General features: G+C 41.5%; 1 protein-coding gene across 1 annotated transcript in view; it reads left to right on the top strand.

The window, feature by feature from the left end:
- Positions 1 to 301: 301 nt before the first annotated feature.
- Positions 302 to 14,968, top strand: part of IGF2R (insulin-like growth factor 2 receptor) — a 52,246-nt gene continuing 37,579 nt past the window's right edge. The window contains exons 1-8 of the mRNA XM_008936490.1: positions 302 to 429; positions 1,788 to 1,921; positions 7,817 to 7,941; positions 9,493 to 9,591; positions 10,000 to 10,126; positions 11,179 to 11,299; positions 13,228 to 13,342; positions 14,800 to 14,962. Coding sequence (XP_008934738.1) covers positions 302 to 429; positions 1,788 to 1,921; positions 7,817 to 7,941; positions 9,493 to 9,591; positions 10,000 to 10,126; positions 11,179 to 11,299; positions 13,228 to 13,342; positions 14,800 to 14,962 — 1,012 coding nt within the window. The remainder of the gene's footprint in view (positions 430 to 1,787; positions 1,922 to 7,816; positions 7,942 to 9,492; positions 9,592 to 9,999; positions 10,127 to 11,178; positions 11,300 to 13,227; positions 13,343 to 14,799; positions 14,963 to 14,968) is intronic.

Genomic DNA, 14,968 nt, shown 5'->3' with positions numbered 1-14,968 from the left:
GCAGTCCTTGCACCTGATGAAAAAGTAATTTTATTGGTGTTTTTGGTATGAGTTAGTACCTAGTAAGATTTTTCTTGAGCTTTGTGTTATATATGAGCCTTTATATGCCAATATACTGAGGTTATAAACTATTTTACAGTTTGCATAGAGAACTCTTGTAGTTGTCGCTAACTTATTCCAGCCATTAGCAGACTGAAATTAATATGGCTGCTGTAGTACAGGGAAGCCAAGAACCCTGTAGTCAGTAATTTAATGGAAAATTGTGTGGCATCTTACTGCTGGCTCTTTGATTAGAGAGAGAATGCATTGGATTTGGGAGTTCTTGGAGGATTCAAAATCGAGTAAAGTGGCTGAACTGCCGTGCCCCTTCCTCACTCAAGGATTTGGCTTCAAAGTGGAACAAGAATGGGTTCTTCTGGGGGATCGAGGGTATGATGTCAAGTGATGTAACACCTATGAGCTAGAAATTGAGGCAAACAACCTTAGGGGGAAGCTTCTGGTCAACTTCTAATTTCTCAAGAGCTGAGATGGGAGAGCTGAACTCCCTCGCTGGATTTGGAACTGATCTGTAGATTAAGACATGTGCTTCTAGAGGTGAGATAGGTGCATTGAACACTGTGTGAGTCATAAATAACAGGAATACCTGTTAAGTCACTGTGCTGTCATCTGTTTTCTGAGATGATGACTCTGTATTAAATCCTACTGAAATTTCCACTTGGGATTGAAGGGAAGCTGGGGAATTTCTTAGGTTGCAAAAATCAATACTATCCAGAGGATGCGGACTGCTGCCAGTACCAGAAGAGGTACAGCTGAGCCAGGCTGGTGACTAGTGTTTACTGAGCTGTGCATTTTTAACAGAGCTGGGGCACAGCACTGTGCTAGTCAGCCAGGCTGTCTAAAGAGCTCCTGACTCCAAATTAGCTGACCTGGGTCTGCCTCGAAACTGGGTGGTGCTGTCATGTGCATCTCACTGCAGTCTTAATGCATGCTATGAGGGAAAAGAATTCTTGGCTCTGCCTCTCAACTACACCACTTTTTTTTTTCTTGTTCTGTTACTCTGATTTATTCCCCATTGTATTTAGCCAGAGCTTCATGTTCCTTTATCAGCTTTTAGACAGTTGACTTTCTGATATGGCTGTAATGAGCTAGTGTGATCTTTCACTGAGTCTCTTGTGGATATCTCTGCCTAGTTTTCAGCTTCAGAAACTGTCCTCTATATATATATATATATATATATAAAATGTATAAAGGTGAAGCTAAGCCTTAGCAAGCATTATCAGCATCTTTCATTCTGAATGCTGTGAGAATCTAAACCTCAGTTTTGACCCTGAAGCTGAGTGGCTCTGCTGCGGGCAGGGAGGATGAGACTGGCTGCTCTGTTCCACTTAGCACTTCTGCTGCTGGGTATTGCTGAAGTGCCATAGAGTCCAGCGTGCCAAAGCTTATCAGGCTCTCAGGGGAAACCCATTCACCACCTGCGGTATACCTTGTCAGAGTGACCTTCACAGTGATTTGATGAAGAAGAATAGGCAGTTGGATGTTCAAGAAAGGGGAAAATGAACTTGATTATGTGCTCCTCAGGTGGTTAAATCTGTTTTGTTCTTGCCACCAACACAATAACAATATTCTTGTATTTATGGATATAAAACACGAGTATGAAACTTGAGTTACTGCTGCCCGTAGCTTTATAATTTGGTTATTTCAAGAACTGGTGCCTAGATGATGGCAGTGCAGACAATATGAATGCAAACTGATGGAGTTTTGTTTTTCTTTTTTTTCCTTTTCAGTTACACGTGGGAAGCAGTTGATGTGGACAAAAAAGTGCTTTATAAAATAAACCTATGTTTTGGTATTCAAGAGTGTGGAAAATCAAGTGCAGTCTGTGCATACAACTTCATTAACAAGACCTATCTGTCTGTAGGTAAGTAAACAACTGTCTTTCCTCATAAGTAGTTCAGAGTAATGGTAGTGGATGATCTTAGAACCATTACAAACTTTGGCATGTTAGCAAAGTTTTTTTTTTTTTATTCTTGAAACAGTGTAAAACTTGATTCTGTTGTAGACTTCCAAGGGAGATCTGGGAAATTGTGATCTGATGGCAGGTAATTGGTTCACAGGACATAGAAACTTGTCTTATGGTCTAGTTAACTGTAATCTAGTGTGAAACTATGGAAGGCAATCTCAAGTAGAAAGGAGTGCATCTGCCTGTGACAGGGTGTGCACTGTGCACAGCCGTATTTGCAACTTGATGCTGAACACATGTTAAAGCTTGAGTTACAGCTCTAAATTATATGGCAACTTAGCCTGATGTAACATCAGCTCTTTGTTCAGCTGATGTTCAGCTTTGTTCAACTTGAGTCAAGTTACTCTCTGTAATGCAATCTTGGAGTATTGCTGAGCTTCTGGGATGTTGTCTTTAAGTTATTACCACAGAAAGGAAGTCAATTACATGCAGTCCTCTGTTTTCAGTTACACTTGTCAAATTAAGTGGCTGCTTCAGTAGTTCACAGGGGTCCTTGGTATTCTAAGGAGTGGTGCAGTTCTGTGTGCTAATCTAAATATGAAAGCTTGTGTGTTCCTGTGTACATGCCTGCCTGTGACTTCATCAGTCATAAGCATCTTGTGCTGTGTGGTTATTTTCATGGATGCTTGTCACTTTCAAGGATGCTTTTGTGCTTCAGCTGATGAAACAATAATAGATTAAACAATAATATATGGTAAAAACTGGTGAAGAGGTTTTCTGATAGCTGACTGTTACTTCTAGTAGAATAAAGTAATAGCTTTCTGTAGGGTAATATCTCTTCAGTTTGCCTCTTAGTACATACAGATCTGGAGTCTGAATTTAACATGCTTGCCAATCTTGCCTTTCATTGGCAGACAGCTTTCAGGAGAAGCTTTGAGTCTTCAGTAAAAGCATTTGAGCTTGAACTGCTGGAAGATGGTGAGGAGGAGGAAGATGATTCTCACCCGTATGCAGATGCACAGAGGCTAGTTGGCCTACTCCCCACTCCCCTCCATTAGCTGTAGAGATACTTTGGTTTCAGGCTGTGGTAAATCAGTGCTTTTCAAACAAACTGCTAGTGTTGTGACTCAAGCTTATAAAATCACTGGGTACATGAACAAAAGTATATCTCAGTTCATGGCTGCATGGATTTTTTTTATGTAGTGCAGTATATCCAAACTCCAGAGTTTTCTGGGATGACTGGCATTTGAGTTCAAGCTGCAGTTGCATGTAGTAGCATCTCCCACTCTGAGGAGTGTGACATCTCAAACCATTTGATGCTGTTAATGTACAGCAAGCATTTTGTTTGCTGCTGATGTGGGTTTCAACTCATGCAGCTGAAGCTTCAGTTGCCTGTGGATTAGAAAAAGAAGCAGCATCTGGGCATCTGTTTTAACATGCTTTTTTTTGCATGAGACTGGAATGTGGCAGGTTGAGTGAGCTTGAGGAAGCCTCTGCTCCCCAGAGAAGTGTGAGGCTTAGAAGCTTGTGCAGGTTTTGGTCTATGCTTCTTGTGGAAAGAGGAAGGGAGAACAGAGCTGGGTGGTGACCATGAGTAGTATCAAATGTTCCGCTGCATGCAAACCTTGAGTGTCAAATTGCCTGACTGCTGCTGGATTGGAGAGGATTTGGCAGCAGTCACAACTGGGTCTTGCAGAGGCAATTTGAACTGACTCTAGAGAGTTAAGTCATAAATCCTGTTCGAGAAAGATATGTTTTTAACCACCCTGCAATATATTAAGAGATCATAGAATTGTTCTGGTTGGAAGAGCCCTTCAAGATCATCAGGTCCAACTGGTAACTCAGCACTGCCAGCTTGCCACTATACCATGTCCCTAAGCACCCTATCTACGTGACTTATAAATACCTCCAGGGATAGTAACTCCACCACTTCCCTGGGCGGCCTGTTCCAGTGCTTTACGACTCCTTTGGTAAATGAATTTTTCCTAACATCCAACCTAAACTTCCCCTGGCACAGCTTGAGGCAGTTTTCTCTTGTCCTATCACTTGTTACTTGTGAGAGAAGACCTGCACCCGCTTCTCCACAACCTCCTTTCAGGTAGTTGTAGAGAGTGATAAGGTGTCCCCCGAGTCTCCTTTTCTCCAGGCTAAACAACCCCAGTTCCCTCAGCTGCTCCTCATAAGACTTGTGCTCTAGGCCCTTCAACAGCTTTGTTGCCCTTCGTTGGACACACTCCAGCACCTCAATGTCCTTCTTGTAGTGAGGAGCCCAGAACTGAACCAGTGTTCAAGGTGGGATGATCACTTCCCTACTCCTGCTGGCCACACTGTTTCTGATACAAGCCAGGATGCTTTTGGCTTTCTTGGCCACCTGGGCACTCTGCTGATTTGTATTCAGGTGTCTGTTGACCAGAACCCCCAGGTCAAGGCAGTGCAATTAACATCAACATTGAATTTTGCTTTGTTTTATTGGTCAAATTGTCTAAGTTTTGGTGTTGTTCATGGTTAGTCTGACAGTTAGTGATTGTTGGCAATACCTGCCATGCTTCATTGCCTCTAGCTGCATTGCAGTTTCCTCACCATCACACTGGGCTGAGAACATGCCAGTGGCTTATCAAGCTTCTTGCTTGTCAGAAAAAAACTTCTACTGAGACAAGAATTTCTTTGATGCAGGTCTACTAGGCAGGTGTAGACTCCCAGTATAGTTCCAGTTACCTAAAGCAGCCAAGCTGCATAGTTGTCTTCATGCAATCCATCTGACAGGATATAATTTGTATTCAAAAGCTGAGTGCAGCTGAAGGCCTTTGATTTGGGAGAAGTACAATTTGCCAGCTGATAAACTTTGTTTATAAGTTATAAGCTTTCTTCAGATATGGTCTTAATCGGATCTCACCTTAGTTCTTGCAGAAGCAAGTTCTCACTGCAAACAATAGTTTTGTCTTTATCAGTTGTGGAAGGGCTGACGGCTGTAGGGTTGGCTCTGTTTGTTGCTCTCAGGTTTGGTAGGTGGTAAAGCCATATGGTCTGTGACGGTAATCAGTCTGTGTCCAAGGGAGGGCTTGGGACTGACATTAACTGTGTGTCAGTGTGACATACCTGGGTAGGTGCTGAGACCCCCAAAGACCTCTCCTAGGAAAAGCTCTTCAGCTTCATTCATCGACCTTAGAAGTTTTCAAGGTGTAGGCAAATGCTTAGCTCTTGAACATCAGCAAGGATGGAAATGATGTGGTGGTTATTTAACTTAGTGTGACACCTAGTGACTCCTGTGCCATTTATAGCTGGACTACTGCTAAAACTGAAAGCAGAAATATTATCATAACTGTTTGTTAACCTAAGTGGTGAAATGTGCACTTTGTCCAGCTGCAGTGGAAGGACTGGATGTGGTATGATAGCTGCCACCTAAATGCCGCCTCCTTCTGGACAACTGATTGGATGTCTTCTACGATTGCCTTTCTCCTTCCGAACAGCTGAACAGATAAATGAAGGAGTCAATGAGCAAAAGTTGTGTACAGTGCCTTTGATACTGATTTAACACAACCATGTAATCTGTACTAGTTGATTTGTAGCATGTTACTGTGTAGAAGGAGCACATCTGTAAAGTCATGAAGAAATACGAGGGATCACTGAAGAGGGAGCTTGACATTACGGTAAAGGTAGTTGCAGAATTGATGGTCTGGAAGGAAGCTCATGAGAAGCTGATGGCATGAGAGGGTGGTTTATGAGACTGCTTGCTCTGTGATCAGGGATGGGGCAAGTCATATGCCGCAGAAGAGATTCTTGCCAAAACTTTTACCAAGTTCCCAAACTAGTTCTAAGCATGCCGGGGGGAAGAATGTGCATGTTGGCCTGTAGTAAACAGGATGTACTGGCTTAACCTGATTTTTCTCCACTATCACTCCAACCGAGGAAATTGCACTAAAGGCACCTGTGAACTGACTGCAGTCTAGTGTGTTCTTAGAACTGAGGGAAAACTAATGCTTTCAGAACATTGAGTTAAGTCCTTAGATGGTGGTGCCATAAGTTCTCTGCTTACTTGGTGCTTATAACTGTATTCATACATTTATAACTGAAGAGTTTTTAATTGTGTGCATATTGTTACTATACACAGCTCTTGCCTAGAAAGTTGTGTTGTCTTCCTCCTGCCAATCTAGGGAAGAAGAGAGGACACTTTGCCAGGATATTCTAAGCAACGATGTGATAAGTAGCACTAGGTTTCAGAGAGCTGCATGGCACCTTTTCCAGCACTGTTGCTGGAAGTCTTAAAAGTTGAAGATGGCCTTTTCATAACAAGAGTGTCAGGAAGTGTAAAAGGCAGGAGCCACTGACAGCCTTCAGGGGCCTGGAATGTGGTGCTGGACTGCAGTGGTGGTAACGGGCTTCACTGTTGGAAGTTCTCAGCCTGACAGGTATCCTGTGCATGCACAGGTTTAGTCTGTGCTTCTGTTCTTCTGTGCTGAGGTGTCTCCACTCTTCCCTTCACTTGAAGGCAGAGGGTTACTGAATGGCCTGTGACACTTGTCACCTTGGTTCCACAGGGAATGCTGTGAATGGCTGCTTAGGTATCAGCATCTTAATCTGCCTCCCTCTTGCATGGTTAGTGTGAGCATATAGTGTGAGTAGCAGAGCCCTGGGCTACAAAGGGGAAGCTGTGTGGGTTAGCATCAAGCTTCTATTGATTGCCACTGTTTCAGCTTTACCTGCAAGTTTGGTGGCTATAGTTACTTTCTCTCTGCTGCAGTTCAGCAGAACATTTTTGAGGTTCTTGTACCCTCTTCCTGCCCAGTTCACTTCTGCTCCTTCTGCTCTCAAGACTGTGTTACTTGGGTATAGTATAGTTTTATGTGCCTTGAGGGAGGAGATAACAGTCTGGGCAAAGTTCCAGCAAGTGTTTTTAAGATGAAAACTCTCTGGAGCTTTCAGCACAGAAAAGACGTGAATCTGTTGGAGCTGGTCCAGAGGAAGTCCACAAAATTTATCTGGGGTCTGGAACACCTCTCCTGTGAGGACAGGATGAGAGAATTGGGGTTGTTCAGCTTGGAGATGAGAAGTTTCTGGGGAGACCTTATGGTGACCTTTCAGTACTTAAAAGGGGTTATTAGAAAGACGGGGATAGTCTTTTTAGTAGGGCTTGTTGTGACAGAACAAGGGATAATGGTTTTTAACTAGAAGAGGGTAGATTTAGGTTGGACATAAGATTTTTTTTTTTTTTTATGAGGGTGATGAAATACTGGTACAGGTTGCCCAGGGAAGTGGTAGGTCCCCCATCCTTGGAAACATTCAAGGTTAGATCGGACAGGGCATGGACCAACCTGGTCTAGTTGATGTCCCTGGTCATTGCAGGGGAGTTGGACTAGGTGACCTTTAGAGGACCCTTCCATCCCAAACCATTGTATGGTTCTATGATATACTCTCATATTGTGCTGTTACTGTTTGTATAAATGGCATAAAGACTGAGGAGCTAAGAAATAGAAACTGGTGGGAGGGAGAAGTGAATTGTGGTACTTGAAACCGGTTGGTAATGGTTTTCTGATGCAGTCCTTCAGCCCTTGTTCCTAAGGCAGGTGGTAGTTTGTAGTGGCATCTGCTGTTGGGTTTCTTAAAATTCAAAGTGTTTGCTGAAAACCTCGGAGAAAGTATATACATGATTAAAGATATCAAACTTGGATCTAGTTTGATGTCAAGAACCACAAGGAAGGTCTTCAGTAGTACGTTGTTCAAAGACTGTCTTCAAGTTGACTGATGTCTTGTGCTGCTCTGTGCTTGAAATTGGAGCATGTTGGTTGAGGTTCTGTGAAGGTGCTGCGTTATAAGCCCCCCCCAAACCACGCCCCCCTTTTTTTTTTTTAACCCTAGGTGACTTACACTTGAAAAGAGTTTCTGAAACTCTTCTGGAACTCAACACTACAGATACCTGTTTGCAGCAAGACAGTCATCACCAAATTCAAAGCAACATTAATTTCTTGTGTGGGAAAACACTGGTAAGTCTAAATCACGTCTTCTTACGTTCTATGGAAATGGCTTGTAATTCTGATTTGCTTTTTAAGGAAACTTGCTGTTCTTGTGGATGTACTAATTACTGAGCTTCATAGCCTCAGGAAGAGCCAGTTATGTTTTGGTACCAAGTTAAGGTCATGATCTACTGTGGCTTTCAAAGGTAGAAAATAATTGCAGATATGCAGCTTGACGCTGATCACGGCTCTTCTGGGTCTGTAATGTTTTTTGCAGGGATTGCACTGTAGCATTTTAATGGTGTAATATGAAGGAATGAGTCAACAATGTACAGGGTGCTGTAACAATGAGAGCTCCTGTTTAAATGTCAGCTGTGCCAAAGCTGTGGTCCTAGCATGAATGATTGACTTCTGTTATGGGTCATAACGGACAGCAGTAAGCGTTAAGGTTTTGTCTGCACATAGTTCAACTGAAGGTGCTTACATGCTCATCTGGGCTTCTGGGAGAGTAGTTGTTTGTAAACGTTTGTAAAATGTGCAGATGGAGATCCCCAAAAAGTTCCTAGGGGTGTGTGTGTGTGTACACAGTTTATCTCCACATGCTTTTGGAGTTACACCTTGGAGTGCTGCTGTTGGCACTGATGATGCTGTTGCACAGCTCCGCTTGGAAGTCTAGCCAATTCAGAGTGCCAGTGCAGCAGGGATTTAAATGCTTCCTTTTCTGTTTCAGCAGATGACTCTTTAAACTAAATTAGAAATCATTGTTCAAACTGCAGCTGTAACACCAGATGATAATGATCTTCAAACTTCTAGTTAGTGTGGTTCTAATACCTATTCTTCATGTGACCTAGTAAAAGGATTTTGTAATCATGTCTGGAACAACTTGTTTCCAGCACTTTTATGGCAGAGTTAAACAGGGAGGGAATCAGTTTAAGTATGCCAAAGTGCTTCTAGCTACGGTAATGGAGAGAGAATAGAAAAATCTGATTGTTCTCTTTTTCCAAGTAGAGACATTCATGAAGATCCAGCCCTGAACTGTGGTGGAAACCCCATCTTGAAATAGATACAAATGTGTATAACATGATCCCATAAAAACAAGTATCTGAGATCAGAGGTGGTATTTCTGTGTAGCAAAAGAAACTGCTAATCAGTTGTGTTTTTTTTTTTTTTTTAGGATAAAAGATAGAGAACTGGTAAACCATGCATTACTTTGCTCTTCATCTATTTATACATACTTGTATTGGTGTTTTCCTTTCTAGCAACTAGATGTGATTGGTTCTGCCAATATTAGGTGGCATAGTGAGTGATTCTAAAAGATGCAGTACAATTCCTGGATGCTAGGATTGGCATGTGTTGACTCAGGAAGATGCAGGGTGTCAAATCCTTCTGAGTTTACCAATAAAACTGTTAAATAGCACTCGTTTACAGGAAGTTTGCTATTAGGAAACTATATGCCCTTGTTCTGTGACATGCTGTATTCTGTTTTTCTTTAATCTCTTGAATGAACTTCTTGCTCTCTGCAGATGTCAAGTGAAATGGAAGTACGTTTTTCAAAGAATTATGTTTTTCCCCTCTAAATAGGGTACCCCTGAATTTGTAACAGCAACAGAGTGTGTGCACTATTTTGAATGGAGGACCTTTGTGGCTTGCAAGAAAGACTTATTTAAACCTGTGAAAGAGGTAATCTGTCTACTATCCATGCCAAAGTTACTCTACACACATCTGGCAATTAACCTGCCCAACAGCCTCCATAAACCTAACCCTTTCAAAGGCATATGAAGCATCTGTTGGAAGATGGTGGAGCTGAGAATTTAACATAACTCCTCAATCTCTTTTGTGATCTGGATGGTTGTTCATAGTAAAATGCTTTTAAAAGCTAGAGTAGAGAGGTCTAACTTTGTATGCCTCATTTTAGTCAGCATGTCTAGCTTTAAGTAGTTGAGCTTTCAGAAGTGAAAACCTTTTCCACATACTAGTGTGTCTTTATATATGCCTGTTGGTAACTTCTCTGTACTTGTGTAGCATGGGTTGCATGTAATTTTTTTTTTTGTTCTTGTTTTTTTTTGTTCTTGTTTGATGTTGTTCTAGGTCCCTTGCTATGTGTTTGAAGATTTGAAGAAGCACGACCTGAATCCTCTCATCCAAGTTTCAGGACACTACTTGGTGGATGATTCTGACGATGATTCCTTGTTCATAAATGTCTGCAGGGATTTAGGTGTGAGCACTTGCTTGTGTCACCTGACAGTGTATAACAGTGTGGTTCTTTTCCAGTGCCACAGTTAAGGGTGTCCTGTGACCCAAAATCAGTATTTTAGAATTCGTCAAAAATAGCTTGAAACAATAGTACAATTTAAAGGCTGCTTTCTGTGAAGCCAAATCTTGCTCTCAGACTGTTCAGGTGTTTAGAAATGGGTGTTCTGGATGGGCAAGTACTGATAGAAAGGTTGCCTTAAACTGGACTTATTAGAAGAGCTCAGTTTGTCTTGTAGCTACTTCTGTCTGCTGCCAAATAGGATCAAGATGGTTCATAGGACTTCATGTGTTTGGAATTTATTACTTTAGACTCCAGGCTGTTGCTTAGTTCCAAGTGAATGTCCTGAGTTGCATATAAAAGAAGATTTAGGTGCTTGAGTAAGTAATGGTACATAGCTAGCACTTTCACATCAGTTGGGAGCTGTATATGTAGGGAATTAAATGAGCAAAATCACTCACTTGAAACTTTCTGAAAAGGCTAGTTTAGCTCTTTACTCTGTTTGTGTCTTTTACTCTGCAGTTAAATATGTATTTTGTGCCCCTGTTAGGAGTTTAATACTTCTAGTTTTAGTGATGGGTCTACTCTGAAACTTTTTGCTGACAGCTTTGAGTAAGCTGGTTTATAGGAAACAAAAGAGGGGAAAAACCCTTCCCTGTGATGAGAGGTTACCCATTACTTGGTATCAGTTTGGTATGGTGGGGGGAAAAAAACCCAACTACTTGGCACACTTCAAGAAATTCTCAAAGCTCTATGCGTTGGGGAGCTGTACTAGCAACTGGTAGTAAGCTGCAGCTACTTTGGAAGAAAGAAGTAGTTTGCTACTTGAAAACAGGACAGCATAAAGTATTAAAAGTATCAATTTAGGTTTTGTCTTGTTTCACATTTTAATGTAACCTGTTTTAAGGGTATTTTTAGAAAAGGGCAAAGCCATGCTATAGATAGAACAGCAAGATACTTCAGGTAGAGCAGAGCTTAGAAACTCAGTCCTGTATTCTATTTTTTATATTTTACAGGAAGTTCAAGTGAAGAGACCAGAAACTGCCCTGCTGGCAGTGCTGCTTGCTTGTTACACAAAGGCCAGGCATATGACGTTGGCCATCCACAGGAACAGCTGAAACTTCATGACAAAGACAGGTATATAATTTTATGTTGATAGTTCTGTGAATGCTTCTTGGTCATCTGGGCTGGAAAAAAAAGTTGTAATAACAGATGAGTCTTCTAAAACTTAACCTTGATGCCACTCAGTTTTGAAGCATTGGCAGAAAACTTCTCTAAATACTGGCAGGGCAGAGTCTTTCAGGCATTCTGTTGTACTGCCATAACAGATCAAATTTTCTTCTTCCTTGTGAGAGATTCCTTACAGAATTGCAAACTCTTAGAAGCAAGGAATGATTGTTGCTCTCTGCCCACAAACAGAAAAGTGAGATTTGACCCCCTCTGCCTCCTGTCTGAGGGCCCATAGGGTAAATGTGGTTGGCTTGCTGTGGCCTTATCCTTTGTATTTAGCTTACTCTACTGCCCAGGAGTACTTTAAAGGTTGAAAATAGGGCCAGATGTTGCCCTTCTGCATTCATGTGTTAATGAGTTCTTAACAGAAGAAACAGATAAGCAATGCAAGGCTTATTGTTCCTGGTGGTGGCAGAGGTGGGACTAGGAGAAACTGTTTCCTTGATGTTGCCTATGTTCTGTTTGCTGCCTTTTTGTAGGAAGTGTAGCTTGAAAGAAGAAAACAACAAAAACAAACCTCAAAACTAACCAAACAAAAACCAACAAAACCCCCCCAACAAAAGAAAACAAAAAGCCACAAAAATAGAAATGAACAGACTCACCAAAAAAAACACCCAAGCAACACAGTGTGGCTCAGAGTACTTAACATGCTGATCTTTCTGAGCTTCAGATCATCTGAGCCTGCTTACCTTGTCTGTTGGGTGAATGGTACACTCTTTACTTCTGCAGTACTGTTTTGTTTTTGTTTTTTTTTTTAATCTTGGATGCAAGCTGAAGAGAACAAGCAGAGTAAACCAGGTTAATGACAGGGAGGACAAAGGTTCTGCCCCATCAGTGATAAGGTTAAGGGTTTTCTCTTGAGTTTACAGATCAAGTTGTTAGTTCTTTGCAGGGCTCTTCCACCAGCATGAAACAAGTGGCTGAGGTGTTTTGTACCAAGGCAGAAGCCACAAGCTTGTTCTCTTATTGAAGTGCAACTAGTACTCTATAGAAGTGCTTGGCAAGAAAGATTTTTCTCATCCCTGCTAGGATTGAAGAGCTGTTCATTGCTTGAGGAAAATTCATTATATGTTCTCAGTCAGACTAGGGTGGCCTGAGAAGGGAATAGGGGTGATTGTGTATCTGTCCTAGGGTATAGAGAGGCCAGTTAGAGGTGTGACTAACCTGAAGCCAAACTGTCACCCTTCTGTGAGCTGTTGTCTTCTGCCTATTAGACTGCATAGAGCAGTAAATGCTTAGCTGAGAATTCATGTTAATCTCCTTATTCTCTCATCCAAGTCATCTTGCCAGATAGTGACCATGTTTCATTCTCCTACTCCTGCCGCATCTGATCTGTCCCAGTTGCCTTGCTCCTTTCAGTTTGCTTATGAGTGAGTTGATTTTACTCTTAATTCTGGGGGCAGATTGGAAAGAAATTATGCATAGAGAGATAGTGAAGTATGGAAGTGTGGTAACACATACGAGTGGCTATTACTTCCAAAAGTTGTGAGTGTGTTTATCATGTCTGCTCTCCAGCATTTTGAGAGCAAAGCCGAGAATGTTGTGACTTTCAACAAAGCACTCACTCCAGCACAGCTTACAAGACATTCAGCATAGGCTTAACTAGGGTGCAAGAGGATGCTGTGTTAAGCAACTTTGCTGGGACTGTTTTAATCTTTATTTTGGTTAAATCTAAGATTAAAGAAATACATAGTAAAAGTTACTTTCAGGAGCAGGGCTAGGCTAGTGTATTTTGCTTGAGTATCTAGCAAAGAGTGGATGTTCTTTCCAGATTATCCTTCTTACAGACTATAGTGTCTTAAGTGTATTTTTGGTTTGCTATTTTCTGTTTCTAGGCTGGTATTGAGTTATGAGAAAATATATAGTGATGAAGAAAAACCAGACTTCTGCCTAGGCCATAACCCAGCAGTGACGATCACTTTTGTTTGCCCATCAAAGAGAGGAGAAGAGGTAACTTTGCTGTTTTAGTTTGTGTTGAATGGTTGATCTTTAACTTTTGCGTGCATTACCTTTCATTTTAATTCAGAACTGAAGAGAAGTTATTCTGGTTCACAGCTTATGAAGAGTGTGAGATCCTAAGTAAACTCTTCAAAAGGTCTTCTAGAACTTAAGATATAAAAAAAAACTGAATAAAGTCTTCCCAGGGTTGTATTCTTTCTTGTCCTGGTGAATTTAGTTGTCCTTACCTGGGTCAAAGCTTGCTTCTGAGAATGGGATGGAGTTAGTATAGTGTTAGTCCTTGGCACAGAGCTTTGCTTGCTAAGGAGCACTCTTCCATCATAAGCCAGACTTGGAATGCTTATTGCTGTTGCCTGTAATGTGTTTCTTTATTAATCTGTCCTTCTTCATGAGAGAGCTAGCAAATATTGTTGCATGGCAAAGGTCTGTCACTTACCAAGCAGACTCCTGAATTCCTTTTAACTTGAAGCAAAATCTTTAGTATTAGGCAGCATCTTAGTTTTGGCAGGACACAGTTTTAGCCTGGGTAATCTCAGCAACCTGCACTCCCTGCACTTGGGCCAGCATGGCTATTGCTCATGCTCTGACATTTCATATTGTGGTGCTTTTGGTTGCAGGTTAGTAAAGAAGACCTCGTCTGCTTAATTTTTGGTTTAATGTTTTATCCCTCCTCTGACCTAGATAGGTACCACTTATCCACCTATAGGTACTCCACCCTCATTGCTCCAGAAACAAACCATATGCTTTCCTCACTGGAGCTATGCACACTTCTAGTGTGAGTGGTGTTTACTGATGTTACCTGTGCTTCTAACTGAACTAGTACTTACTGCGTATCTGCCTGTTTTAGTGGATGGCAGAAATACAGATTTATGAAAAAGTGGATTTCTAGATGTTTCAGTTTAAAGGGGGGAAAAATCAAGACTACCCCTCTCTCAGAGGTGCAAAAATATTTCACTACAGAAAACACATCTGATGGAAGTGTTGGCTGAAGAATTCTCAGACATCTTTCAGTCTTGATTTGGACTGAGGGAACCGAAGTTGCTAAAACACCAGTGTCTAAGCAGCTGCTTTGCCTTCAGAGAAGTCTCTGCTTAGCTCTGAGGAATTCAGAAGCAGTTGCAATCCAAGCTGTGCTTAGCAATGTGGACTCACATACTCTGCTTTTACCAACGTGTGAAGGAAAAGTCCTTTTATATGTGCTATAATGTCTGCTGTCCTGCCAATGCCTGATACTTTATCTCTGTTTAGACTTCTAATAATTTGCCATGTCATTAACAAGAGTTATTTTATTTCTTCTCAACACCTGCTTCTGAGAGGCTATCTCTTAAGCAATTTACAGGTGAAGTTAGTCATTACTGACCCTAAGGGAGTGTGATACTGTTGCTTTAAAGATTATACTTCCAATAAGTCTCTACTTGTAATTTAAATTCTGTTCACTTCTGTCTCAGAGTGCAGGTCCCAAACTCACAGCAAAAACCAATTGCCGGTATGAAATTGAGTGGGCTACTGAGTATGCGTGTCACAGGGATTACCTGGAGAGTAAGAACTGTCTTCTGACTAATGAGCAACATGACATCTCCATTGATTTAAGGCCACTTGTTCAATTGCCAAGTAAGC

This window comes from Merops nubicus, unplaced genomic scaffold (assembly GCF_000691845.1).
Source record: "Merops nubicus isolate BGI_N331 unplaced genomic scaffold, ASM69184v1 scaffold4663, whole genome shotgun sequence".
Taxonomy (NCBI): domain Eukaryota; kingdom Metazoa; phylum Chordata; class Aves; order Coraciiformes; family Meropidae; genus Merops; species Merops nubicus.
Note: the sequence above shows the minus strand (reverse complement) of the source record. Positions and strands in the feature narration are given on the sequence as shown.